At 36.6% G+C, this 27,915-nt stretch overlaps 2 protein-coding genes and 1 long non-coding RNA gene across 3 annotated transcripts; 1 reads left to right on the forward strand and 2 right to left on the reverse strand.

Annotated features, from left to right (window-relative positions):
• Positions 1–539: 539 nt before the first annotated feature.
• Positions 540–1,684, reverse strand: LOC149849103 (krueppel-like factor). Its single transcript, XM_090013342.1, has 2 exons — positions 1,355–1,684; positions 540–837 (listed from the first exon to the last, which is right to left on the reverse strand). The coding sequence occupies exons 1-2, from the start codon at positions 1,638–1,640 to the stop codon at positions 800–802; spliced, it is 324 nt and encodes a 107-aa protein (XP_089869468.1). The 5' UTR covers positions 1,641–1,684; the 3' UTR covers positions 540–799.
• Positions 1,685–8,344: 6,660 nt separating this feature from the next.
• On the forward strand, positions 8,345–16,852 carry LOC149849104 (uncharacterized). Its single transcript, XR_016430713.1, has 3 exons — positions 8,345–8,481; positions 12,521–12,712; positions 16,500–16,852. It is a non-coding gene; the product is annotated as an uncharacterized LOC149849104 (long non-coding RNA).
• Positions 16,853–20,177: 3,325 nt separating this feature from the next.
• On the reverse strand, positions 20,178–26,153 carry LOC149849105 (transmembrane emp24 domain-containing protein p24beta2-like). Its single transcript, XM_090007098.1, has 4 exons — positions 25,938–26,153; positions 24,935–25,121; positions 24,754–24,861; positions 20,178–20,197 (listed from the first exon to the last, which is right to left on the reverse strand). The coding sequence occupies exons 1-4, from the start codon at positions 26,151–26,153 to the stop codon at positions 20,178–20,180; spliced, it is 531 nt and encodes a 176-aa protein (XP_089863224.1).
• Positions 26,154–27,915: the final 1,762 nt, after the last annotated feature.

The raw sequence follows: 27,915 nt of genomic DNA on the forward strand, positions 1-27,915 counted from the left end.
AAATCCACCCAGCCCAGTTCTTTATTCTATTAAGCTTTATCAGTTGATGTATAGTTTTTATCATCTTTTTTCCCCCTTTTGAATGCCTAAAATTCTGGTGTCAGTACTAGCCTCTCTGTCAACATGAGGTTTTTATGAATGCTAGTAATTTATGGTTGTTATCAGCTGTTAAAAATGAATAAATTAGTGTTATTTATCCCATTTTTATGGAGTTAACAAGTGAATTACCTCTGAAGAAATGTAGCATTGTTCTTTGTGTTTTACTGGACTGGGACATGGTTGTGTGTGTGTGAACATGCTCTAATATTCTTTGTAAAAAAGCGTAATGGTTTCCAAATGGTGGTTTTGGTTACTCCTTATTTAAGCATGGTGTTAAGCATGACCATGATAACGAGTCCTTACTGTGAGTAATCTTAAAAAATAGTTCAATCCAAATGCTTCCCCCGCCTCTCTCTCTCTTGCAAGTGCGAGCGTGCACACACAGTTTTGCATGATTGCGTTCACACATTTTAAACTGGATTCTACTGATATGGCGGTGTGCTACTAACAAACGGTAAAGCTTCTATACTTAATGATGCACATCTTGGCCCAAGAGATGCAAATTGAGACGATTCCAATTTGGTCTGTAAAGCCAGTCTCACCCCTACAATCGGGTAAGCTCTTACGGTTGGGCTGGAAGAGATTCAAACCCCACTACCAGAGTAAACCCTACCAGGCAAATGCTGCTGCAAGAAAAGAAAAAGGAAAAGGGTCTTCATTACACAGTTTCTTGAGCTCCAAAAAGAAAAAGAAAATACTTCTACGGCTTGTCCGACTCCCAAACTATGCCTCCATCCTCTGTCAAAAATAAGCAAATGTGGTGTTAGATGAGAGGATCAACGACACTAACAAGCAAAGCAAAAAATCAAAGTAGGACTGAATAAAAAATTTATCTCCATTCTGGTGGCACAAGATCATGCAATATTTCTCTGATATCAATCTATTAAGAAGATCCACTTCACGACTTTTTACTGGGACAGTATCAGTATCACAAGGTCGATGACTAAAAATATAAAAAACAAAACTCGGGTGTTTTAAATTCGAAACTTACATGTTTCTAATTAACAATGCAGAAGATAAGACACATCAAATGAATCTCTTTAGGCATTTCATCGAATAGTTGGTACTCATAGCTAACCTGTTCTTGACACTGAATTTTCTCGCTAACGCATGATTCAATCCAATTTTTTTGTGAAACCACTGATGGATTGAGGGGTCTAATTCCCAATCTTTCAACCATATCTCGAAAACCATTATGCCTGCCCGAGTTCTAGTCTGGATTCTAGAGAGAGAGAGAGAGAGAGAGAGAGAGTACCCTTGATCTTGTTGTTGATCCAGACCTCGACCAACATGCCGGCGCCAATGCCGGCGGCAGTGATGGCTCCATAGAGGGCGATAGTGGAGGGGATGGATCGTCGAGGCAGGAAGTAGTAGTCGGGCACTCCCCTCACCTTCCTCGGCAGCCTCTTCTTCGTCCCTGCTACGGCTTGCTGCTGCTGCTGCCTCGGCTGGCCTCCCTCTCCCTCCGACACGACGACGCTCCCCACCGTCTTCCAATCCACGCCTTTCAGCACATCCCTGCCCTCTTCTTTGGACGCCATCCCGTCTTCCCTCACCACCACCAGCGCTTACACAAACACAAGCCTTTGCAAAGTCTCTCTCTTTATTTTCTTTTCTTTAAGTTGAGGGCACGTTTGGAAGGAAAGACTCATTTTCCACACATATGAAAATGAATCTATTATTTACTCGGCCCATTTACTCACACCAAGCCTGGACTTGTGTTCAAGCTCGGCTCATTTATGTTCATAGATGAGCTTGAGCCAAGCCTGAGCCGAGCTCAAGCTAGCTCCCCTCGTTGTGCACGTCTGTCAGCTAGGCAGGCCCATTAAGTGACCTGGTTCTTGGTGAGGGTTTCTCGTTGTAGGAAGAAAAAAAAAGTATGATTGGAGGTAAAGTATCACCATGGAAGCACCCTCTGCTGAACTCGGTTAAGCTCACCTAAAGTGTATATATATAGTCACTAAATTATGAGAACTAATGTGTGAATCGTGATTTTCATGGTTTTTTTGTTACTTTTTCTTGAATCTAACCGTACGGTGGTTTTACGAGAACACGCTCTTGAATCATCCGATTTTGATGCATAAATGAGATTTTTAAGGCTTTAAAATCAATGACTTATAATCTTCATAAATATTCAAGCATTCAAAAATCACATTTTTTCATTGAAAATACACTATCCAATGATTGATTTCTATCAAATTCACCATGCTAAGCACATCCACATGGTTGGATTTGAAAAAAAAGTGTTGGAAATGCCCATATTTCTAGTCTTCATATTTTAGTGATTATATATATATATAATAGGTTTGTAAAATAAAAGTAAAAAGTAATTGTTACCGGGTAGGGCATTACTCTTCTTCAATAGGTGCTGAGGTCAAATCTGCGCCTTTTACTTTTTTAGCTATATGAAAATCTCAGAGAAATTTTTAGTATTTGTAACTTTTTCTAGGTCACAATAAACAAAAAGCATGAAGCACGATCTGGCATAGTGGTGGGTCATTTGTGTCATCTGTGCAGCATTTAGTGAGGTTGGGGTTTGAATCCCACTTTCTCAAAACTCTACCTTTTTGGAATGCCATTCAAGCTTGGCTCAGCTTGAGCTCGGAACCGATCTGAGTCTAGACATTCCTGCTCAAGCTCGGTTTCAAGTTCGAGCCGAGCTTGGACATGGGTATTTTGAAGCAAACCAAGTTCGAACAGCTCAAGCTCAGCTAGTGTGCACCCCTACTCCCTGCAAGGGATGGGGTCACTGACACCCAAACCCATAAGCAGTCCACCAGTTAAAAGCAGTGAGAGTTGAACTTGGAGAAGCAGTCAGGGCCTTCTTCCCATACAAAGATTAAACCATTCTCATGCCTCATCTGTCTTTAGTAAATAAGATAAAGAGATTGAAATTGTTAAAGATTGTAAAAGCATAATTGACAACAAATACTACATTAAAGTAGCTTTTTGACGTAAGAAAAGCATTGAAACTAACAGTCGAGTCAAACCACTAGAGAAGTTGGACAAGTTGACGTTTTGATAAAAAGATGAGAGAGAAGGGAGTCAAGGTCTAGGATAACATATTAAATTAGATTTTTCAATTTCGTAAAGTTGGTTTTACTTAAACAAAAATAATCAACAAGATTAAGTTTACAACCAAGAAAAAACTTTGAAAAAGTTTACGAGAAAATGCACAATATGGTAGGCCAAATTAGAGACAACTTGAAAAGAAATGAAGACACGAGATGATTCACACATTTTTATCAAATAGATCGGAAAAGGTGAATGTTAAACTTCGTTCACTAGCATATATGTTTGTTCCAAAATATTAGTCACATTGTATGTTTGATGACCATAATTATTTAACATTCGTTTTTTATTTTAATAAATATATTGATCTACATATTCTAATTTCTGCTTTTTCCTTTTTTTTGGTAGACAAAGCACCCCAAGTAAAGGAATAAGAAGTAAAGAATAAGAGATAAGGTGATAGAGTTCCTTTCCTATTTTACAGCAACGTGAAGAGAAAACACTAGTTAGTATTAGATTGGTAGAGTTTCTGTGAAGATGTTACAAAACTTAAATCAAAGTGCTATCTCAGCCTATTAGCATAAGTTCAGCCAAAAAGGCATGGAGTCATATAGTTATATACATATTGGTCTGGTTGCCATTATGTACAAATAAGTTTTTTTTTTCATTATTTTCATCAAACTAGCTTTTTTTTAAGAACCAGACATGCATTAAAAGTAAGAAAAAGACAGGGTGACGAGAGGTTACCCAGGTGTAACACAATTCCGATACGGTCCTAAGCGAGGATGTGGCACCCCTAACCCCGACCTTGGAAAAACCTCAGATTTTCTATAATTTTTTTTTTTGAAATGGTTCTACTGAAAACAGCGGAAACAAAGGGTAAATGTGGTAACTAAGTAGCAAAGCCACGAGTCTGGGCGGCCACAGGTAAGTAAAACATACATGACTATTTTTGGTTAGTAGATCATGTTAGTATAGACGCTCTGTAAAAAAATGAAGGATTTCTATGGTCAAATTATTTAGATACTACGTATTTGGTTTTATCGAGTTTCTTAAAAAAAAATCAATAATTTTAATAAAAACCATGATATGCCTAACTAAGTTCATGCAAATTTTAATTTTAAATTATAGTGTGTGCATGATGATATTATGAAATTATTGCATGATTTTTTTATTTTTATTTGTAGGAAAATTGCATGATTTACTTATTATATTATGAGATTTACCGAAATTATTTTTGAGGAATTAAGCCCTATGTGAGACATGTATGTTTTTCCGGCCAAACAAAAAAAAAAATAGATTTGTCCAATGTAGATTATTCTAGTATAGTGTAGTTGAAATTTTATAAATTTTTTTGCTTAGTTTATACAAAAAAAATCAAAAATATGGATTCGGGTGACCCGTTCTGGCCCCACCTGAATGCATATACCCGATATTACATATTTCTGGTTTGATATCTAACCGGTAAATCGCTCGTATCTCCTTCGTCTTGAGGAGTTTTGATGAGCAATTTATTGAGTTAGAAAGCTAATAAAATTTTACATCTACTGTGAATTTTTGGGCTCTAGTTTCGGACTGAGTACTATTCTGTGATAGTTGGAACATAAAAGTATGAGTCTTTAGTAAAACGTTCATAACTTTCTCCTACGGATGAATTTTTTTGAACGGTTTGTGACTTTGGAAAGCTAACAAAATTTTATACAGCTATAAAAAATTTAGCTCTGATGATCGAGTGAATTTTTTTTATAACTTCTATAACAGTCGAACAAAAATAGTTTTTTCAAGTTGGGAATCAGTTTAAGAACTGAACCCCAAATACTTGTGTAATATATTCATTGATATGCATGCTATTATGAATAATCTGCAGACTGTATATATATATATATATATATATATATATATATATATATATATATATATATATATATATATATATATATGCTGCAAAAGTCTGATTTTATGCAGGGAGTGATATTCTTGATATTGAGTTATGATAAAATGTTTAATTAATGAATGTGTTCGCCTATATGGCTACACACAAAGTAAGGAACCAAAAGGTCTGACTTGCGAATTTATTGACAATGTTTTAATGCTATCATTGTTGTATGTTTACGCATGTTTCTACGATGATGATGTGAATATGTGGATGCATGCAAGTTTTAAAAGTTTATCACATTGCTTTTGTATATGCACGTGTGTTTGAAAAGCATGAAAATGAACATGTTATCGAATGCATTGCTCTAATATACACATCCATAGCCAAACTGGCTAAATCCTCTTTGAGGGATTCAGTCATGGTGTTGCACGTAAGACACTTAAATTAAATAAGTAAAACATGCGATACAAAAGCAAGGGCTTGTAAAGAGAGGGTGAGCAGTGCAACTGGCTTTGTTGAAATAAGTTTTGAGTATGGAAGGTCGTTCCTCCCCACTCATGGAGAAACTCTGTGCAATAGACTGTAGTGTAGGAGAAAGAAACTCATGAGTAAAATTCTGATGCATCGAGTTAGTGGTGTTGAGAGTCTCTCTCACTTTTGTCGTCTCTCACCCAGGATTGGTGAAAGGTGCCTAGCCAGGCCAAAGCCACCCCTGCATGATAACATCGTCTGCGCTATGCCCCTGATCCAAGTGTCTGACTGTATTTGTACCCACGGGGCTAAGAAGTGAAACTTAAATGTATGCACATTAGCTAGGCATATCATGCATTATGTAATAAAGAAAATGTAATTAAAAATAAGAATTGGTTCATGCATATGAATGACTTATGCACTGGTAAGTACATGCATTTTTAGCTATTCATGCATTTTAATTACTTAAGTTGAAATGAATGATGCATATTTGATATTTTTGCAAATAGTATGCTTACTTAAATTATTGAAATGCATATTGAATTATTTTTAGATTTAATTTGATTTAGTGTATGAAAAGTTAGATGCAATTTTTGCTTTCGTATTTTCACTTTACTTATTTAGTATAGCTCTACCTTACTGAGACATTGTATGTCCGACCCTTTAATTTTAATATTTTTCAGGAAGTGAGTATACTTACATGCGATGGCGGGAGGTTGTAATGGGGACCTAGCCATACCTTTTCCACACCTTCGATATTTTAGATTGAGGCACTGATATTTTAATTAGATTTATTTATGGATTGGATAATTGTAATTAATTTTGGACGATTATGGACTTTTAAATTTAATTATTGAATGTTTGAATTTTTAATTCCATTATTGTGTGGTTATGAATGTATACGAGAAGCAACACACCAAGTTTTGTTTCCGATAGATTTTTTCGCTGTTATTTTGTTAAAGTATTTTAAAAAAAGTTCTGCCATTTTTTTGGATTTAAAAATTTGGGTGTTACAACTTGGTATCAGAGCATGGATTAGATTATCTTGAGATATCAATTTGTCTTTTGGTAAAGACAACTTGGTATCAGAGCAGAGAGAAAGTTTGACTCAAAACTCGTTCAGCCAACCGACATCGCTGTAAGTATGTTTTACTTTTTTTTTTATTGTGTTGTCGAAATTATATTCCTTAATTGCTTATATTCTATTAATTATTGTAAATTTAGAACATAGATACCTACTAGAGATATTAGTAGATAAATTAGGTTATGCTAACATAAAAAAACTTATGTGTGTTTATGAACCGAAAATGCTTCATATTATATAATACACATTTTAAACTATGACATATAATTGATTTAATGAATCTAATATGTATGATGAGTTGTATTTTGTATTTATCAAGCTCGATTATTAGATATTGAATTTTTAGGATGATTTTTTTTTTTGGATAATAATGTAATACCCATAATTTTTCTATAGTTATTAAACAAGTAAATCCAGAACTGTATCGATAAATAACCCTAGTTAAATTTCGATGATGAAATTTCTTTAAGGAGAGAAGGATATAAAACTCATAATTTTTTGATATTTTACTAGAAACAACAATAAACTTAAGACTAGAATACTATTCAAGATTAAGCTAAAAATATAATTATAATTTAAATATTAATTGAGATTCAGAATAAATTTTAAGTTGAGAATTTATTATGAATCAAGGTTTTGATTTTTATTGGATTTAATCTGAGTTGAAGATAAACTTAACTGAAACTTAATTTGAGTTTTAATATTAGTTAGGATTCGAACTAAGTGTATATTTCAATTTGGAGTCTTATTATATTTTGATTTCAATTTTTAAAGTTTTATCAATTTGAATTTTAATTTAAAAATTTGAATTCGGATCAGAATTGGATTTAAATTTGGATTTTATAAATATGTCTCGAATATTGCAATTAGATTTGAGTTTGATTCATATCTAAATCAAGGACTTAATTGAATGTTAATTCGAGTTTCAAAAAAGATAATAAATTATTTTTTTGTTGTAATTGAATCTAAAATTTTAAATTTAATTTAGAAGTAATATATGTGATTCTTCAAAATATTTTTAATAAATAAAATAATAACTTTTATGAGAAAGAAGTGTAAAAATATAAATTAGCCTAAAATAAAATATAAGAAATATCTTATGAAAAATTAAAGTTGATTTAAGTGAAATTTGCATTCAGAATTGAATTTCTGAAAAAGATAAAATTTAATAAAATAACTAATAAATTTCATCAAAATAAAGTCGAATGAGATTTCCATATAATAAAATAACTGATAAATATGTATCCGACCTTTATACATCTCACATCTCCATATAATGCAATCCGGAAAAGGTTATCATAAAATGTGAATGAGAAAATATGGATGTAACTAGTCCAATGTAAAGTCAGATTTGGATCATAACCAAGCGCCCAATCCTTGTTCAACCATTAGCTCTTGGCTCAGCTCATCCCGTTTCACAAAATATCACCAATATCGCCATTTTATCGAAATAGTTTTGACACTAATACCTCCCAAATTATTGCAACATTTTCAAAATAATGCCCGCTTTGATATTATTGGCACATGTTAACCTAATAATTATCCAATAAAAACTTTTAACTTTTCATATTATTTATATATTATTCACATCTTGTCTTTGCTGATATTTTCCTAATCTTCCATCTACGTACCGAGATTCGTTCCATTGGATCAAATCCAGCAGGTTCCATACATTCATATCCGATGCGTTTGCCAGTGGAAGTTGTTCCCCACGGTAAGCGAGGGAGAGGCTCACGGTATCGTTGCCGTTTGAGATTTCTTATTTTTAGACAGTGGTTAATGCTGGCTGACTCGGACGGCCACCCGCTAAAGGGTCGACATGTATAAACATACGCACTCTCTCTCCTCCTCCGTTTCGTTGGAGGGGAGAGGAAGCCGACCCGTTCCGATCGTCCTCATCTCTCTCTCTCTCTCTCTCTCTCTCGGGGAATCCATGTCGGTAAGAATTTCTTGATTTTCGCTGCAGATTGTTATCTTCTTGATACTGTGGAAGGATTTCTTTCTGATTGATTGAATCGGTTGTTGATGATAGCCGTTAAAATCGGTCGAAAGTTCGGTGCATTTTGCCCTAACATTGCTTGGATTCTCTATCGTGTTTTTTGCCCGTCGATGATGCAGCTTTTTTGGTAGAATTGATCGTAATCCGTTGTCGCGATTTGTGCTCTTTTTTTTTCTCATTGTTTGGTTTGGATTATGGGATTCAAACTTTTTTTTTTTACTTTGATTGCTAATGGAGAATCTGCAAATGAAGATTTTCTTGTGGTTGATTGTGGATGCTTCATTTATCAGCTTCTGTTTATGTTGGGTTTTGGCATCATGGGATTGAACGTCATTGGGAATCAATCATCTTTTTGTTTTTCATTGGTTTTAATCTCTTTGTATTTCTTTTCTAAGTCACGATGAATAGGTTAGAATTTTGTGCTTTTCTACTTTGGTTGATGGAATGTAAATTTATTACGGCGGGCAGACTTCTTTCTTGTTAATCGTTTTTGTGTTGTATTATTCAGTACACGTTTTAGAACATTTTTCGTATAGTTATTGTATGTTGACTTCATTTGGCGCCCTCTGTCAATTTATTGAGATGTCTGTTCTATTCGGATGAATATTCCCTTTTTGATGTATTTCTATCTTGTGATGTAATGGACACAAGCAATGCAGCCTCAACTAAATTAATATTGGTAGCTTAAAACAATAGATTTTGAACGGTGAGATGCCTGTTCTAATGCTCTTAGGTAGTTATTTGAGAGGCTGATGATGTGGAAGTTTTTCTTCTTTTCTTTTTGTTCTTCTCCTAATATCTTTACTTTGACTAATTTTATTGCATATAGTGAATGAAGATTTTTTCAGCTGCCCATGCAGTGTTGTTTTTTCTTTTGTTGAATTTTTCATTCTACATTGTGTTCAACACTTCAATTTGTTAGGAAGGTGTTGTTGGATCCTGTCTTGCTTCCTTTTTATGTTTACCTTGGTTATGTTATTTTCTCTGAAAAAAATGGATTCTTCTGTTGATATAAGACATTCATATTTTAAATGAATATGTCTTACCAAGTTTATTGATCTTGTTTTGGACCATAAAATGCTCTGTGTTGTCACCAGGAGTAAGCAAGGTCAGCAGCAGGAGTGCCAGGTTAAAAGTGAACATGTAGAGAATATGTACACTTGGCAGTTCATAAGTACTAAAATTAACTAATGTGAAGGATGCATGTCTATGCATCTATATTAGTAGATGAATGTAGGTCTGTTATATGTACTAGTTTATATTGCTTATATAAAAATTATGTGCATTTATAGGTTGGACACTTTTATTTTGTATAGAAGCTTATGTGAATCTTTACATGAAACTCTTTCTTTTTGGAAAAGTCTGATCTAGAGTTATGGGGATGATTTTTTATTTTTAATCTTTGTGAATGAGACGAACTGCCTGAATGTAAATCACATTTTCCCATTCTCAGGGGTGTCAGTTGAAAGTGGGAAATGAACTAAATATAAGTATCTGGTGGCTATGCCATAAAGAAAACAGTCAATATAAAGGTCTATATGGGCTTCTAAAGGTGATATATCTAGCAAGAATACATTCTTTGCACCTACTAGACATAATTCCTAGGAAAATATGAACATTGATAGAATAATGTTACCTTAGAGAAGAATGGTGCATAGGAGGGGATTTTAGCTCAACATGTTTGACTTAGAGAGGTACCCATGGTGCCAGTTTAACAGACAGGGTAAGGTTTTCCCTGTTTTCTGTCAACAAAGAGGAACCTACCAAGTTTGCAGCTCCCTTTATTGCTTCAAATTAGACAATCAAATTGTGTGCACCTTATCGTGATAGTTTGAGAACAATCAAATTTTGTGCACCTTATAGACATAGTTCGAGTCACTCTGTTTCATGAACAAAATTCTTTGAGTATCATTTTGATTTGGCATTTGAAATGATTGTTCTTATAGTTCTCTTTTTGCTTTTTTTCTTCAGTTAAGAAATTGAAAATCCTATTTCATGGTATTATGTAGCTACAAAAGGTTAGTCTATTGTTATTTTTGTCCATCCAGGCAACACAAACCATGGAAAAGTTAGTGGATTTTGTCAAGCCTTAAATTTCTTTCTCCTTGTGTCAAACCTTATTTCTGTTACTTTTCATTGCCAACAAGGGTAATCATCCCATAGAGTCACCACTAAACAGCTTTCTTTGTCCCCCCATCAAAAAGCCATCTAGCAATTATCAGGAACCTAATTATGGTGGGTGAATCTACCAACCTTTTTGAACTCAGGCCAAGCTGGTTATAAGAGGAACTTGAGACATTGAAGTAGGAATAACTGGATGTTAGCATCCATCTTCTTAGGCATGGCACAACTGTTAAGATAAATGTATCTTTGTGTTGTATACTTATCGGTACTTTCTTTGTATTTGTAACTCTTTGTATTCTTTTTTGTATTTTACGTATATGCTCGGTATACTTATTGGGTATTTAGTTTTTAGATTAAGTATACTCAAATGTATACTTCTAGGGATAGAATATGTATTTTCATTTATATTTTTGTTTTTATTATAAGTCATTATTTAATGACTAATATTAGTATTTTTTGTATTTTGTTTTTTGGTCAAGCTGTTTTAACCAACTAGCTGGCTAGTCCTCTCCTTTTCTCCCTCTCACTCTCTTATATAAGTGTGTGTGTGTGTGGGTTTAGGTGAGAGAGGATGTATGTATGTAGAGTGTGTGCATGAGTGTTCTAGTGAGGTGTTCTTGTATATTTTTTGTACATCTTTCATTAATAAAATATTAAAAAAAATTATGTATTTTTTTCTTCATGGCTATGCATGGTTTATTGTATCCAGTCAAAAACATTTTAATAATGCATTTGGACTTCATTTATGTTGTCTTTTTTTGTGTTTCTTGTGCCTTGGGTTCCATAACATTTCATGACAACAACATGGATGTTGCTATCTTTTTTGTTGTAATCATATATTATCTGCTGCAGTGCTATCAAGCTACCTGCCATGTGGAACTTTTGGTTTAGAATCAGAGTTTAGAATCAGAAGTCAACCTGCTTAAATTCTTTAGGGGGAAGTACAAGATTTTTGTGCTTGGAGGAATCTGCAGCAACAATGAATCATACTTATTCTAGGTCTTGAGGTTGGAGACAAATCAATCAGAATTCAAAAACTGCAATGTTATTTCAAATGATTTTCTGTAACTTTTTGGATAGAGGCTATTCTTGGTACTCCATACTACCCAAGCCTTTAGAAAATCACATTTTCCCATGCAGCTTATATGAGCACATTCACAATACAACACAGTGTTTTACCACATTTCCTTCCCAAGTATAACCAATGCTTTTGCTTCTTTATTTCCAGATGGTGATTAATTCAGCAATTTTAAATTTCTGATCTCCACTGACCCATTGTTTTATGTGTGAGTTGATCAAATGATCACTCAATTTTCATGCCCTTTCTGAACTGCTGATATGCTTTTCATTTGTATTGGCTAGAATGTGTGATGATAAGGCAAGAGATTTACCTTGACTTCCGTCCGTGCCTCTCTCACAATTAAAGTGATTTAAGTACAGTTTGTACCGCAATTAGCAATATGATTTGTTAAAGTTGCACTATTTTTATGGTGCTTGATAATCCAGCTAGTTCTATCCTTGTGACTCAACTCATGTTTCCATCAGATTGGGACAAGTCCCACGTTGCTTTAGCAGATTTTTTTACAGTTCATCCTTCACTGTAGAATTAACAAAAGGGAAAGTCCATTCTATTTATGGAAAAATGGATCTTAATTTGGTCCTGATAGCTGAACAAGATTTTTTTCATGTAAAACTTGTTCGATATGATGGCACATTACACACATGTTTACATGCACATGTAGGTAGGTATGTATAGAGAGTGTGTGTGTGTGTGTGAGATCAGCTCAAAGCACAGTTTTCTGCATAGATTATTTCCTGGAAAAGTTCATTCTTGCTTGTTTGTTCATTGTATCAGGACCAAGGTCGGCCCTTACCCAGGTTTGGGGAATGGGATGTCAATGACCCTGCATCAGCTGAGGGATTCACTGTAATCTTCAACAAGGCAAGAGATGAGAAGAAGACAGGTGGAAATATTCGTGGGAACAACTCTCCTGCAAAGGATGATCTTGCCTTTAAACAAGGAGGTTATGCTAGCAAGCCAAATGCTGTAAGTTATTCAGCCTTGTTTAGCATACACACATACCCATAAGCACACATGCACTTTATATATATATATATATATATATATATATATATATATATATATATATATATATATATATATAATGGTATTAATGAAGGTGTGGAACTATTGAGCTGTAAATCATAGGTTCAAGCTGTATCGACTCATCTGACTACATAGATCATGTTTTTTTTATGGAAAAATATTATTCTTTTGAATCATAAAATTTTGGTATATTATGATGGGCCATTGATTTTTGAAGCCCTTAAAAAAGCTGCTTACGTGGCATATTTACATGATTCAAACCCCATTTTCTACTAAACAAACCTTGAATTCTATAAGGTCCAATCTACACAAAAAAATCTAAAAAATATGAAAAGCAGGTGATTGTTGCTCAATAGCTCCATAGCTTCATTAGTACCAAATATTAGCACGCACATACACATAATATATATATATATATATATAGAGAGAGAGAGAGAGAGAGAGAGAGAGAGAGAGAGAGAGAGAGAGAGAGAGGATTTTTCTGAAAATATCCATGCTACAAATCACGCGAACTGGATTTGGATAGGAAATTTTTGGCACTTTTTCTGCAAATCCAACCCCAAAGATGTGTTCAGCATGGTCCATGTGTTATAAATCAACACTCGGATTGTGCTTTTCAGATGAAAAAATACAACTTTTTGAGGCTTTGATGTTTATGAAAATTTTGGGTCATTGATTTTGAGACCCGATAAAAACTCCCTAGGTCTTGTATCAAACAATCCAAGAGCCGATTCCTCATGAAATCAAGCATGTACATTACATCCATACAATGAAAACTCTCAAAAAAACCCAGTTTATGCAAAAGTTCGCATACTCTCTCTCTCTCTCTCTATATATATATATGTATATTTGCTACAGTTGATCTGATGTCGAAGATGTGTTCAGCATGCTCAATTTAGTGGGAAATGACTTGGATCAAGTTCTTTCGATGAAAAACCATGTTTTCTTGAGCTGGAAAATTTTGATGCATTTATGTTTGTTGAGTTTTTTTATAACTGGAAAACATTCTCTGATGGTGGAATTTAGCAATCCAAGTGCCTATATATATATATATATATATATATATATATATATATATATATATATATATATATATATATATAAAGTGGTAGCTGCTTACCACCAGCTAATAGGTGTTTTTGGGTTGTTTTCACAAATCTGACCCTGCAGATGTGTTCGGCATGGTAGATTTGCTAGGAAATGACACTTGGATCATGTACATGCTTGATTTTATAGGAATCGACTCTTGGATCATTTGATTCCAACATGCAGGTTGGCTTTTATAAGGTTTAAAAATCAACAGTCTAAGATTTTCACAAATATTCAAGGCTTAAAAAATCATGTTTTTTTTATTAAAATAACATGCTCCCAGTGTGGTTTCCTAGCAAATCAACCATGCTGAACACATCTGTAGGGTCAGATTTGTGAAAACCCACTTCAAAACACCTATTTGCTTGTGGTAAGCTCGCGGTAGGCTAAAAAAATGGTATGCAGCTACCACGTTTCCTCTCTATATATATAGTGCCACTAGAATATGAGAAATGGAAATATGAGGGGTCAAATTGAATAGATAAAACTTGCACCTACGACTTCCAAGTAGATGGTGTAGTGTCTTCAACAGTATGAACCATATGGATGGAGATTGGACAAACCACATCCATCCAACAGCCATGAACCAACAACCCCCTTCTCTCTCTCTCTGTGTGTGTGTGTGTGTGTCCAAAGCCAAATCCCCCTCTTGGTCAGATTGAGTCATGACAACCTGCGCCTATTGGTCAGATTGAGTCATGACAACTTGCGCCTATGATTTTTAGCTCAATGGTTATATACCTTTCATTAGTAGCAAATGTTATATATATATATATAGTGTCACTAGAATATGTTTGCTAGAAATATGTTTACCGGAGTATGAACCAATATTTTTGTGGGATTTTTTGTTTTTTTTAACCTCACTGTATGGATGTGATCTACATGCTTGGTTTTATGGGGACCATTCCTTGGATCGGCTGGTTACAACGCATAAACAAGATCTTTTAAGGCTTGAAAATCGATGACTAAAATTCTTGTAAGTATTTGAGCATCCAAAAATCATATTTTTTTTATCGAAAATACATGATTCGACAGTCGATTTCTAGCAAAAAGACCGTGACGAACGCATCTACAGGGTCAGATTCACTAAAAAAAGTGTCAGAAATACCTAATTTTCACTCCTGTAAACATATTCTAATGACTATATATATAGAGAGAGATGTGAACTTGGCCTTTCCAACATGTTTTTTGCAAATCCAACCATGTAGATGTGTTTGGCTTGATGAATTTGTTGGGAATCAACCGTTGGATCGTGTATTTTCAATGAAAAATACAATTTTTGAATGCTTGAATGTTTATTAAAAGATTATGAGCCATTGATTTTAAAGCCTTAAAAAATCTTGTTTATGCATCATAATCGGATGATTCAAGAGTTGGTCTTTATAAAACCAAGCATGTAAATCACAAATCACATCTATATTGTTAGATTTGAGAGAAAAAAACCCCATGAAAATCACGGTTCACACTGTGGTTCTCATATTTCTAGTTCTCACATTCTAGTGGCTATATATATGGGACCGTCCAACCAAAGGAAGGTCTAAAAACTACAATGGATGATAATCAACGACATTCCTTCTCTAATGATCTAGTTTTTCATCTATCAGACTTTACATATTGAATTTTTATAATTCATTTAGTAAGTGACATGTTTCGGATTATGAATTTTCGATGTTTAGATGTGTTTTTGAAAGCCCTAAAAATCAAGGCCCCACAATGCTTTGTATTGTAAAGTTTTAAATGTATTGTGAGCCATCCATTTTTCGTGTTTTGAAAACATGCCCATATGTTGTGTAGTCTTAGTTTAAAGCACAAATATATGAGGTGTGATCATCCTTGGTTGTAGATTTTGGACCTTCCTTTGTTTGGACGGTCCCCTTCCCTATATATATAGGAGAGAGCACACAATTTATTGTGTTGATAAGGAACAAAAGGCTCAGAAAGGGTAATAAAGTAGGTTCATTTAGCAAGTCTAGTCGCATGAAATGAAACAAAGTAGTGCTAAGTTCCTGAAGTCTGATACAATTTCTTGTCCTAAAACTTCCATGAGATTGTTGGGTAGCACAAAGTAAAGTAGGTTGATTTAGCGGGTCTGGTCGCATGAAATGAAACATAAGTAGTGTTAAGTTCCTGAAGTCTGATACAATTTCTTGTCCTAAAACTTTCATTAGATTGTTGGGTATCACAAAGTAGTTAATGTTAGAAAGTCCCATTGTCTTCAATGCATCATACTCAAATATTTTCTCTAAAAGTTTCTATAATATTCCTCTAAGCCGATTAATCTTGATATTTTGTCACAAGGAGATCATTCTAGCAAATGACACAGTTTTGCTTCAAGCTGAAAAAGGAATAAAGTGGGTCTATTTGTAGATTATTTGATGAAATAAAATATCTTAATTATTTACCATTAGTGCCACAAGTCACGTGGCTTCTTGTCCTAGAACTTTTACAAGATGTTGATACTTGCGAAGGCCAACTAATGCAAGTCCGGTTGCCTTGGTGGGCCACCAAAAATTGACTGGAAGTCTTGCAGATCAACTATCTTGTCTTTGTTATGAAGATACGCCTATTGTTATTGCCCTTAACTGGGAACCCAGATATCTTGTGATTCATGATTAACTTTTCTTCTGATGGAATGCAGAAAAAATGGTTTTGCTGCGTGCAACCAAGATCTGCTGAGTCGTGAAAAGATGCTCATAAACATAAAGCAGCAAAGAGTTTTGTGTGTAGTTGGATCTTCTGAATCTCTGGGAAAAAAGTGAAGAGTAAAAAAGAATAGTCTGCATTCTGTTTCCTTTTATTTTTTAAGAGAGAGAGAGAGAGTGAGAGGTTGGAGAAGATGAATGGATAAAATCTCTATATTTGTTATGTATATGTGAAGAAAATAGACTTTAGGATAAACAGGCTCAATGTTTTCTTTTCTTTCATTTCCTCTCAAATCAGCATCGTGGCATCTGTCCATACACTCTGATAATTGGATTGGCGTGGTTTTCTTTATTTTTGTTGAAAAGGGAGAAACGTGTTCCCATAGCTTTCCCGGGAAATTAGCAAATGTTGATCCGCAACTGTCCAACATGATGTAGCCTCCGTCTGCTGATCTTATGGATGGCACCTAGGCATGAATCCATTTTTTACATGCAAAAATAATCAGCATCCTTGATACGCCTAATGTTTTTGAACAATAATTAGCACATTATGGAATTGCTCAAAATAAGCATATTAGTATCTTCATTTATGTTCTTCCAGTTGACCACAATTGGTCTTGAAGATTATGATGTGGTTTTGGTTGTTTTAATCGTGGTTGGTGCTGTCAAGAGAGAAGTTCTGTGATTTTGTCTGGCTAGGAATGAAACATTTTGGAACTTCTTGTTCAAGACTCTTAAAGCTCTGTCTGGGAGCCAGAAGGTGAGAGGTTGAGATGGGGATTCCCTAAACTCCTGCTGTTTGGGATTCCGTAGTTGGGAGATGGGAGTGGAGACGGGAGCAGACTTGGCCTCCCATCTCTTGTTTTCAACCAATCCTTAAAAGAATGTAGTTGACAAATCCACTTTCATCTCCCATTTCCATCTGTCCTCCCTTCGTCTCATCTCCTGCTCTCAAACAGAGTTGAATTTTCACCTGTTGCCAACACTGGTCTTTCCATGCTGGGATGGGAGTAGGTTTAAAGAAATGTATTCTTCATAGTTTGAGTAGGTTTAAAGATTTACAGCTTCGACATTCACCAAACTGATCCAATTCTTACCTGTTATATCAGTTTTTTCCCTTTACGGTGGGGTCGGGTACCTGACTTAAGATGGGCTGGATTTGGGCTGCCTGCCTGTGAAGTCTGAAACCTGATAAGACCCAAGCTTGCCCTGGTCCGGAAAATAAGCCAGGCTGGGATGGGAGCTGGATGAAAAGAATTTCAATAGGCCCCATCCCGATCGAGCCCTGCTGGGTTCTATAGGGCCCAACCACACTCAAAGTGATAAGAATTGAACAGATTGAGGGCCTAGTCCATCAGGCTCTAATGGCCATTGCGTCAGGTATGGCTGGCCTAACGTCCACCCCTAGTTTACACCATAGTCAACAGATCCAGGTTAATTTTCAAAATCTCACGATTTTATTAAAAACGATATGATTCCAAAAGAATGATGTTTTCAAAATATCGCCCTTTTTTTTAAACAATCATGCTTTTATAGTGATATTGTCGCATTATACATTGTTTTTCCAATATCTCCTGAGAAAGAAAAAAGTTACAACTGTCCTTTTACGATAAAATCATGATAACGAGATTTGTGACTGGTTTACGCATAGTAGGCAATTGCTTAACTGCTCACAGCTGTGGAAGTTTTTTTTTTTCGAGGGAGAAAAAAAAACAGCATGAAGTCTGACCAACTGAAGAAAACTGGATTCACTCAACCACGTTAGATGCAGGCTGATTCCGAGTGTTTATTTCAATTGCAAATTTTGCTGATGCTGATGTATATCTTGGAAGCACTCTTATTTTGAGTGAGGCAGCCGACGATAAGGTGGCAGCAGGCGGCAATAGACTTGACCTCCGGAAGGCTCAGAGAAACAATTAATCCTGATAGATCTCAAAGCTTGAATTCGGTCAACACTGACCATCAAGGTCCATTGAAGCTTTCGTTGAAAGAAAACCCAAACAAACTGACACTAACTCTAGTTGCTTTCATTGAAAGAAAGGCCAAACAAACCGAAAGTAGCTACAGCTGCTTGGCATGCCACTCAGAGTCATGCTTAGGAAGTTCACAATTCATTCCCAATGCAGATATGGATTTCTACAGATTCAGATTGACATCTTTAGGCCAAGTCAATAGTCCACAAATTCATCAAATAACTGAAACAAAACAGCACTGTGACAATCCAGAGTCCCAACCAAGTTCTTGTGTGTTTAAGCTATACCATTAACCTATGGTTTACATAAAAACATTTAAATATGATGTCAAAATTGCTTGCAAATGATAATAAAGCGACAATCTCTGTATCAGTTAAATTATGCTGCCAACTATTTGACTTCCCGCTGTTCAGTGGCAACTCGCACGTTGAATAATCTTACCAGTCTTTCATCATCAATTTTTAGGAGGCATAAAGAATTCTGCCAGACAGTCCAACAAAATCTCCACCGCAAGCAAATATTCAAACCCTCGAGGTGCTAAGCTTGCGTTCAAAAAGTTTCACTGCAACCAAAGAGCAGGTTCCATCAACCATGTCTCCATTGTATAAGGAATATGGACAAGAAAACAATAATCAGTAAACATATGCTCCTGAATGAAAGCAACCTAGTTAATCCTTTTCCATTGTACGTATTTAGCGAAAGTCATTCCAATATCAGTTCTCAGAAAGTGCATGCAATTTTAGTAGCACAACAATACAGAAAAGTGTCACACCAATTGCACGACTCTCATAGGAAAGTTTCATCAAGTTATTTTTTTGGGAAATGAGAAAACCATATCTATCACTATGGCATCTATTTTTCAGGCAAGCCAAAATACTCAAGTTCTGAGACTGACAATTATTCAATGGTAGGAGATGAGAAACTATGGGAATCTGAGAGAACAGACTAGCAGTTTTATTCATTTCATTAGGGTTATTTACAACCTTTATGGGGGCTCACCCATCTTTATGCACTTCTTTCATCCCCAAATGCCCTAACAATAATAATAATGTACATAAGAATGATGCTGGACAGAATCATCCTCTATATAAGAAATAAATGACTGTGCGCCCATAATTAATGATAACAAACGATCTCATCCTGGAGTTTAATGAGAAATGTTTGAAATAAAGTAGTACACTATGTCACAGGGACTCGGCCAACTGGGTGCCGCGGGTGCGCGTGTGGGTGCAGCACCCGGTGCGGTCAAAACACCCAGGGTCATATATATATATATATTTGCCGCACCCAAGTTTTTTGAAAGTGCCGCACCCACACCCATGTGACACAGGTTAGTACACAAGATTTTTGTAAAGAAAACGAAAAATTGCTGAGATTAACAGATATATGACAATAAGATGACATCTTTGTGTCTCTTCTTGTGAAATGACAATTTATCTCAATATGCTTTGTGTGCTCATGGAATTCTAGATTCTTGGCAATATGATCCAATATGACCTATCCAGGACTTGACTATGAATAAGAGGTAATCTGTCTCTTCCAAGTTAAAAATTTGTGGTGGTCAATTTTTCAAAGACTAGTTGAGGTAAAAAAGTAGAAGGTAGGGCAGGCTGCCAATTTGAATCCGTGATAAACTACGAAGGAAGAGTGACATTAATGGGCATCAAACCGAAACAGAAGAATAATATAAAGAGGACTGCTTCATGACACCAAAGAATTATCTGAAACCCCACATCACAGCAACTACAGTTAAGAAATAAAGAAGGCAATGACTCCCGAATCAAAGGTCTTGTAACAGAAAGCCAACATCAGCAATTGAGGATCTCAGGCCAGTAAAAGCATATTTATGTTTTCTTTTTGTTGGCAGATTGATATAGCAGTGGTATTAGACCAGACTAGGAGATCTAATCCTCCTGTTCAATCTTATATGGATTATCCAAAATAACGTGGACTACAAAGTTACAAAGGATGTAATGTAGCCATGAAAGACTAGCATGCCATGAAATAGGAAGAACCAAAGAGACCTTGTTTTCTTGAATGAAAAACTGCAGAAGAGAATGTAGAATGATGTGGCTATGAGAACGACCTTTTGAAACAATCCAAACCAAAGTATGCTAAGGAAGGAATCAAAGGAAACATATACAGCACATAAATATATACTAGGGTATATGTATTGCTGCACAAAAGGAGGAAACATTTTAGATCTGAAACAGCCTTGATTGAGAATCAAAAAGAATATTAGGGTTTCAAAAAGAGAACCAAAGAGGAAAGGAATAGAGATAACTTGAAAGAGAAGATTATGGGTCAAGATTTCTAGACATTATTGGAAGAAGTCACATCTTTTACTCAATGCTTTGATACTGTCACAGTTTTTGGTATCGATTGATTCAATCCAAATCACCCTAAAGATGAACAAAGAGAGAATAGAGGGAGATCTTGGAGCTGTTTCAAGGGCATAGTTCCCAATGTGGGGTGTGAACTCTCTGATGTCCTTTTATATTATACACCAGTGGCTAAAATTACAATTCTTCCCCCAATCATAAGACCCAACAAGAAAAGGAGAAAGGGTCAATTCCCATCTTCATAAAAATCGGTTGGTACAGTTCAAGGAAAAAAATGGTAAATTCCATAAGGTAGCATATGTCACAAAGATAAATGCATCACTAAGTACTATTATAAATGGACAACCCATTACATATGTATTTCCTGTATACAGTAATACACCGAAGCAGGTTATATGTTACCCCCCCCCCCCCCCCAACAGGGCATCTCATGCTCGGGGGTCCCAAAAAGCACCACATATTTAAGCATGTGCGTCTCGTATCCCCATGTTTGTCAGCATTAATTAGCATTGGAGTTTGATGCGATTGCAAAAACTTAAGTACCCTCTTCTCCATTGGTGCAAAAAAAATGACGATTCTAGAAAAGGAGTGGTTGTAAAGACTTAAGTGCCCCGAAGATGATTATTTAAGACCCAGTCTCTGCACGATGGTTTATCCGAGAAAGAAATCTCCCCTGGAGGAGGCTATGAACATCAACCCTCTCACTCTCTCTCTCCCTTCTCTTTCTGCTTCTGTGCACATCCAACAGAAGATCCTACATTGCTCCATCAAGCACCGACTGACCTGCACATTGACTATTGTGGAGCTTGATTCAGAGTTTTTACCCTTACAGAAGGAGGGTTTGGGGGCTCCTCCCAGCGTGTGTAGCATCATTCAACTAAATGAGTTGTGGATCCTGATTCAGAGTTTTTACCCTTACAGGAGAGGGGTCTGAGCGCTCCTCCCAGCGTGGGTAGCATTATTCAACTTGAAGAGTTGTGGAGTCTGATTCAGAGTTTTTATCCTTACAGAAGAGGGGTCTGAGGGCTTCTTCCAGCGTGGGTAGAATCATTCAACTTGATGAGTTGTGGAGCTTGATTCAGAGTTTTTACCCTTACAGGAGGAGGGTTTGGGGGCTCCTCTCAGCGTGGATAGCATCATTCAACTTGATGTGTTGTGGAGCCTTTATAGGAGGGAGGTTTGGGGGCTCCTCCCAGCATGGGTAGCATCGTTCAACTTGATGAATTGTGGAGCCTGATTCATAGTTTTCGCCCTTACAAGAGGGAGTTTGGGGGGCTCCTCCCAGCGTGGGTAGCATCATTCAACTTGATGAGTTGTGGAGCCTGATTTAGAGTTTTTTCCCTTACAGAAGAGGGGTCCGGGGGCTCCCTTCGGCGCAGGTCCCGCTGCGCGGTCAGCGAGCGGGGGTCCATGGGGGGGTCACCTCTGGCGAGGGGCTCGAGGGGCAGCGCCCTCCGGACCAACTTTTTTTGGGGCCTTGTATAAATTTTTTATTTTCTTTCCCTCTTTTAACTATAAAAAAAGAGCAATAAGCATTTTGTTTAATCGTGGGGCTTCTGTTTCCTTCGGTTGTTTCTTGCTTGAGGTTTTCGTAACACCCCTTCCCACAAATTTTCTATTTTTCTTTTTCTGTTTCTTTCCCATGATTTTTTCAATGACTCCTCTACAACGATTGTTAGTGTTGTCAGGTCTCCAACGAGCCCCACAATGATTTATAGTATTGTCCGGTCTTTTAACAATGATTTGTAGTATTGTCGGGCCTTCCTATAATGATTTGTAGTGCTTTCGGATCTCTAATGAGCCCCACAATGATTTATAGTGTTATCCGGCCTTCCAACAATGATTTGTAGTATTGTCGGACCTTCCTACAACGATTTGTAGTGTTTTTTGGTCTCCAACAAGCCACACATCGATTTATAGTGTTATTCGGTCTTTCTACAACGATTTGTAGTATTGTCAGACCTTTCTACAACGATTTATAGTATTTTCGGGTCTCCAACGAGCCCAATAATGATTTATAGTGTTATTTGGTCTTCCAACAACAATTTATAGTATTGACGAGCCTTTCTACAACGATTTATAGTGTTTTCGGGTCTCCAACAAGCTCCACAACGATTTATAGTGTTATCTAGTCTTTCAACAATGATTTGTAGTGTTTTTCGCAAATCACTATAGCGATTTGTAGTGTTTTTGGGTTGCACAACACAGAATAATAGGGGTCTGATTTTTAGTTAAAATGGAGAACAAAATGACCATAGAAATCACTGAAAATTTACAGGAATAAACTAGACTCAATAACGAAGATACCACTTTTTACGGATTTAGTATATGACATCCAGTTAGGGAGATATGACCCTGACAAGTTAGTCCTAATTCGGGTAGCGATTTACAACGATTTACTTACTAAATAACACTATAAATCGCGATAGTGATTTGCGGAAGACACTACAAATCGTTATAGTGAGATCCAACAACACTATAAATTACTGTGGGGCTCGATGGAGACCCCAAAACACTACAAATCGCTATAGTGATTTGCGGAAGACACTACAAATCGCTGTTGGAAGACTGGATAACACTATAAATCACTGTGGGGCTTGTTGAAGACCCAAAAACACTACAAATCGCTGTAGGAAGGCCCGACAATACTACAAATCATTACTGGAAGGCCGGATAACACTATAAATTGTTGTCGGGCTCCTTGGAGACCCGAAAACACTACAAATCACTGTAGGAAGGCCCGACAATACTACAAATCGCTGTTGGAAGACCGGACAACACTATAAATCGCTGTGGGGCTCGTTGGAGACCCGACAACACTAAAAATCATTGTAGGGGAGTCATTAAAAAAATTGCGGGACCCGCGCCGGGGGGAGCTCCCGGATTCCCCTCCTGTAAGGGCAAAAACTCTAAATCAGGCTCCATAACTCATCAAGTTGAATGATGCTACCCACGCTGGGAGGAACCCCCAAACCCCCTCCTGTAAGGGCAAAAACTATGAATCAGGCTCCACAACTCATCAAATTGAACGATGCTACAGTCAGTGTGCAGGTCAGTCGGTGTTTGATGGAGCAATATAGGATCGTCTGCTGGATGTGCACAGAAGTAGAAAGATAAGGGAGAGAGAGTGAGAGGGTTGATGTTCATGACCTTCTCCAGGGGGAACTCTTTGCCTCCCTTGATTTCTTCTCTAGAGAGAAAGAGGGTTTTATAGTGTTTTACAGAGAAGGAAAAATAAGAAGATGACGATGAAAAGTTCAAACAAACATTTTTGATGGCTCAGGTTCGTTTTGTCGGATGACCATCGGATCACTGGCTCACCATTGGATCGTCGGCTCACCATCGTTTCGCCGGATCACCATCGACGAAACGATTAAGGTTCGTTTTGCTGTGTAGACTTTGAAGAGTCAACATCATCCTCGACTTTCTGGATGGAGGACATGTTTGTCCTTTTTTTGAACTGTTTGGTTTTTCTTTTTTGAATGAAGGGCATTTTTGTCATTTTCTCAAACCATCGTTTTATGAGAAGAATAGCAAGAAAGGGTACTTAAGTCTTTGCAACCACACCAGACTTCAATGCTAAGTGATGTCAACATACACGGGAATACGAGCCCCATGTGCTTGTATACGTGGTGCTCATTCAGACCCCCGAACACAGACGTGGGATTCAGTGAATCATCGGGGGAGAACATACACCACCCTCACTGTCACAGAACATAGCTTGCCCCTGTCTAATGATGAATGTGGATGTAAAGCATTTCATAGAAAAAACCTGAATCTCAGCCATCGCCAGAATGATGGAAAAAAATGAGTTGTATGCTGCAAGCCAGATATGTTATCTCACTAAAGGGTACTCTAATAGTTGTTCTCTTATCCCTATACTATGTAAGCGAGCATGCACACACACACACACATGAGAGAGAGAGAGAGCAAACCAAGGGCTTGACGTTCAGTCTGAGCCTCCAACCAATGCTGCTCAAACTGCACATTATAAAGAGCTTCCTCGAACTTGGCAATCTGTTCCAACAAAGGCTTCAAGTGCTCTGCACACAATTCAAATGACTTGACATCATTGTTCAGAACTTAAGAAAATAAAAGAAAAGGTGAATGACCTACCATCTTTTGCGTGCTGCTCAAAGAATGCAAAATGGCCAACATGTACATCAAAATCAATGGTTTCATGATAAGGAGACTTGTTCTTGAAACAGAAGCGGTGGATACCCTTGTGGTGTACTAAAAACTCAAACATATCGCTTGTTTTGTCACGTGAATCATGAAGTTGTTCGCCTGCAGGACCACTCACCTAAGAATGGCACAGCCAAAACACTATGTACAATAAAGAAAAACCACTTGTCAAAGAAACAAAGAATAGAGTAGCTTTACCAAAAGACTTCCATCCTAATTTTGCAATTAGTCTAGATGCATGCTTTCAGAGAAGGAAGCCAGAAAAAGAAAGGAAAAGAACCTGTTTTAATTATTATAATAATAAAAAATGGCAGTGGAGTACAAGGAGCAGTTCCACCCAAGAAAATCAAGGTGTTAGAAACTTTTGTGCAATTAAATGATATTGGGTTAATAAGACTGTCTCAGAGACTTGTTTCAAGCTAGCATAAATTTAGCATGAATAATATACTACTATATCGCACACGATGAGAAAGCATGAAGTGCCTCAGTAAATCGTTATGCTCTCATTATATTTTGAGGGGAACATGACAAGTAATAAGCTTGTGGAAACAAATCAGATCCTTCTATGTAGTTTGTAAATGAGAAGGAAGGCTGTAGCTTGTTGGGTATATCTGATAGCTTGAAGACCTTGTACCATCCATGTATAGAGGTACATGGCATATGTGTCTGAAATACCCAGCCTCTCTAATATAAACTAATTCCTGAAAAGCTTTTTAGTTTCAATGAAAAAGAAGCTATTACATGTAAAACATTGATATATGAATACAAGACTCCAAAGTTGGCAATTATTGAGCATGGACATTCAATTGAGACTTCCATATCATGCAATAAAGTTATTAAAACTAAAACAGAATAGCAAAATTTTATGGTGATCTAATATCTTCATAGTTCATACAGATAACCGGTTTCCAGAAGCAGCAGTAGAAAAACTTACAACAAGGTCCACACCCTCATTTCCATTATGCCAAGAAGATTCATATTTGAGAACCACAAAAGAAACATGGACAGTATCGCCTTCATACGACACCATATGGGAGAAGCATTCTTCCCTGTCAATGACAAATCTAATCCCGAGAGCAGATTGTAGATTTGATAAAAAGAGGCTCGCAATCACAACAAACAGACCCAGCTTTAAAGAGGATGGTCCCATCTGTAAATGACGGTACTATCAACCAGTAATTCAGGCAGGAGGAGTTTGATCTTTCATGATCTTCCAGATTCACGTATACAAAAGAAATTCATAACTTTAATAAATAATATTTTCAAAGTAACACTTCTGCTCTTTTGATTCAGAAATAGATAACTGACACTCACCATGACGTAAACAGATTCCAGAACAATTGAGGTTGATGGTTCACTTTTAAAAATTAATAAAACCAACTTACTATCCCTAGGGGTGCACACGAGCCGGGCTCGAGCTGAGCTCAGGCCCAAAAAGTCTGATGTCCCTCATGCTTTATAAATTTTAAAAATATTGTGGCTATTTCCTCTAATTAAGAAGTCCGTTGTCCTCTCATGCTTTATAAATTTTAAAATATTGTGGAAAAACAACTTAGTATCCAAGTCAAGATATTCCACAGTGACGATTAGGGGTGGCAATCGGGTCAGGTTGGCGGGTCAGCATACCTCAACCCGAACCCGACCCGTTTATTAAACGGGTCGGCTGTAGCAAACACTAACCCAACCCATTTAATAAACGGGTAACCCGACATGACCCGCCAACCCATTTAATAAATGGGTTGGGTCGGAAAAACGGGTTGGCAGGGCGGGTTGGCGGGTCGTGTCAGGTTTTGCCACCCATAGTGACGATGGAGGAGAATTTGTTAGTGAGAGCTTCACACGGTTTTTATATGAGTGTGGTATTAAACGTTGGTTGTTTTGTCCTCATACTCCCGAGCAAAATGGTGTAGTAAAGAGAAAACATAGACATGTTGAAACTGGGCTGACTTTGTTGTATCATGCGTCCCTTGACCATAAATTTTGGGTAGATGCCTTTCGAACTGTCGTGTATTTCACTAATCGGCTTCTTACACAAAAGCTTGACAAAAAATCACCATATGAAGTTCTCTTAAAATGCGTGCCTCTGTATGACCATCTAATTTTTTTTTGATGTGTGTGTTACTCGTATTTGGTTCCTTATGCCAAGTCCAAGCTAGATCCAAAGTCCAAACCCGACATCTTTTTGGGATATTCTTTATGCTGGAAAGAAAGAGCCTGTTACTATCCAAGAAGTGTCGAAGTGGATACAAAGTCAAAAATCTAGTCCTAGTAAGAATCTCACTTCCAGTGGGACTGCTCAAGAGAGTCCATCTATGAATCCAATATTGTTACCCAACCACGTTGATGTTAAAATATATTATATATACAGGCTTAGATGTATATATAATATACATATGTACCTTGTTATAAACCAAAATACTCACCAAGGGTATTTTGGTCATTTCACTTCTTTATATAGCTCATGCCCACTAGGGGCATATTTTTCTTTGTTACTCTTTATTTTTTCTTTTTTATTATTATAATATTAGAATGTAATAGTGGGGTTGGTATGGCAAATAGGCCAATAGAGCCCTTGGGACCTCCTCAACGACTCTATTTCTAGCCGTTGTAGAGGCCCAACAACCATATTGACCTCCCCACTTCTCTATAAATAGGCCTTTTAGCCATCTTGTAACTAAATCATCCTTTTTTGGAAGTGCTCTTCTAAATAAAAGTGTATATTTTTCATGTGGTATTGCCCTTTGTGGCTCTTGTGTTAGCACTTTAAGTGCATTTGGGGTATTATCTTTTCATCCCTTTGTGGATTTGAAGTTTGTGTTTACTTTATTGCTCTTGTAATATCTATCATTTTTCTCATCGGTTCGTGACATGGTATCAAAGATTTGGTAAGATTAAAGGAGTACTGTGGATCA

The sequence above is a fragment of the Nuphar pumila genome, chromosome 1 (genome assembly GCF_984573655.1).
Source record: "Nuphar pumila chromosome 1, dmNupPumi1.hap1.1, whole genome shotgun sequence".
NCBI classification, from domain to species: Eukaryota; Viridiplantae; Streptophyta; class Magnoliopsida; order Nymphaeales; family Nymphaeaceae; genus Nuphar; species Nuphar pumila.

Excerpts from the sequence above, each read along its gene's own strand:
- LOC149849103 (XM_090013342.1), bottom strand. The coding sequence starts at position 1,640 with ATGGCGTCCAAAGAAGAGGGCAGGGATGTGCTGAAAGGCGTGGATTGG. Across the intron at positions 838-1,354 it reads GATCAACAACAAGATCAAGG|AGGATGGAGGCATAGTTTGG; the intron begins GTACTCTCTCTC and ends TATTTTTGACAG.
- LOC149849105 (XM_090007098.1), bottom strand. The coding sequence starts at position 26,153 with ATGGGACCATCCTCTTTAAAGCTGGGTCTGTTTGTTGTGATTGCGAGC. Across the intron at positions 25,122-25,937 it reads ATGAGGGTGTGGACCTTGTT|GTGAGTGGTCCTGCAGGCGA; the intron begins GTAAGTTTTTCT and ends TGCCATTCTTAG. Across the intron at positions 20,198-24,753 it reads GACTGAACGTCAAGCCCTTG|ATAATTCTTTGGTGTCATGA; the intron begins GTTTGCTCTCTC and ends GTGGGGTTTCAG.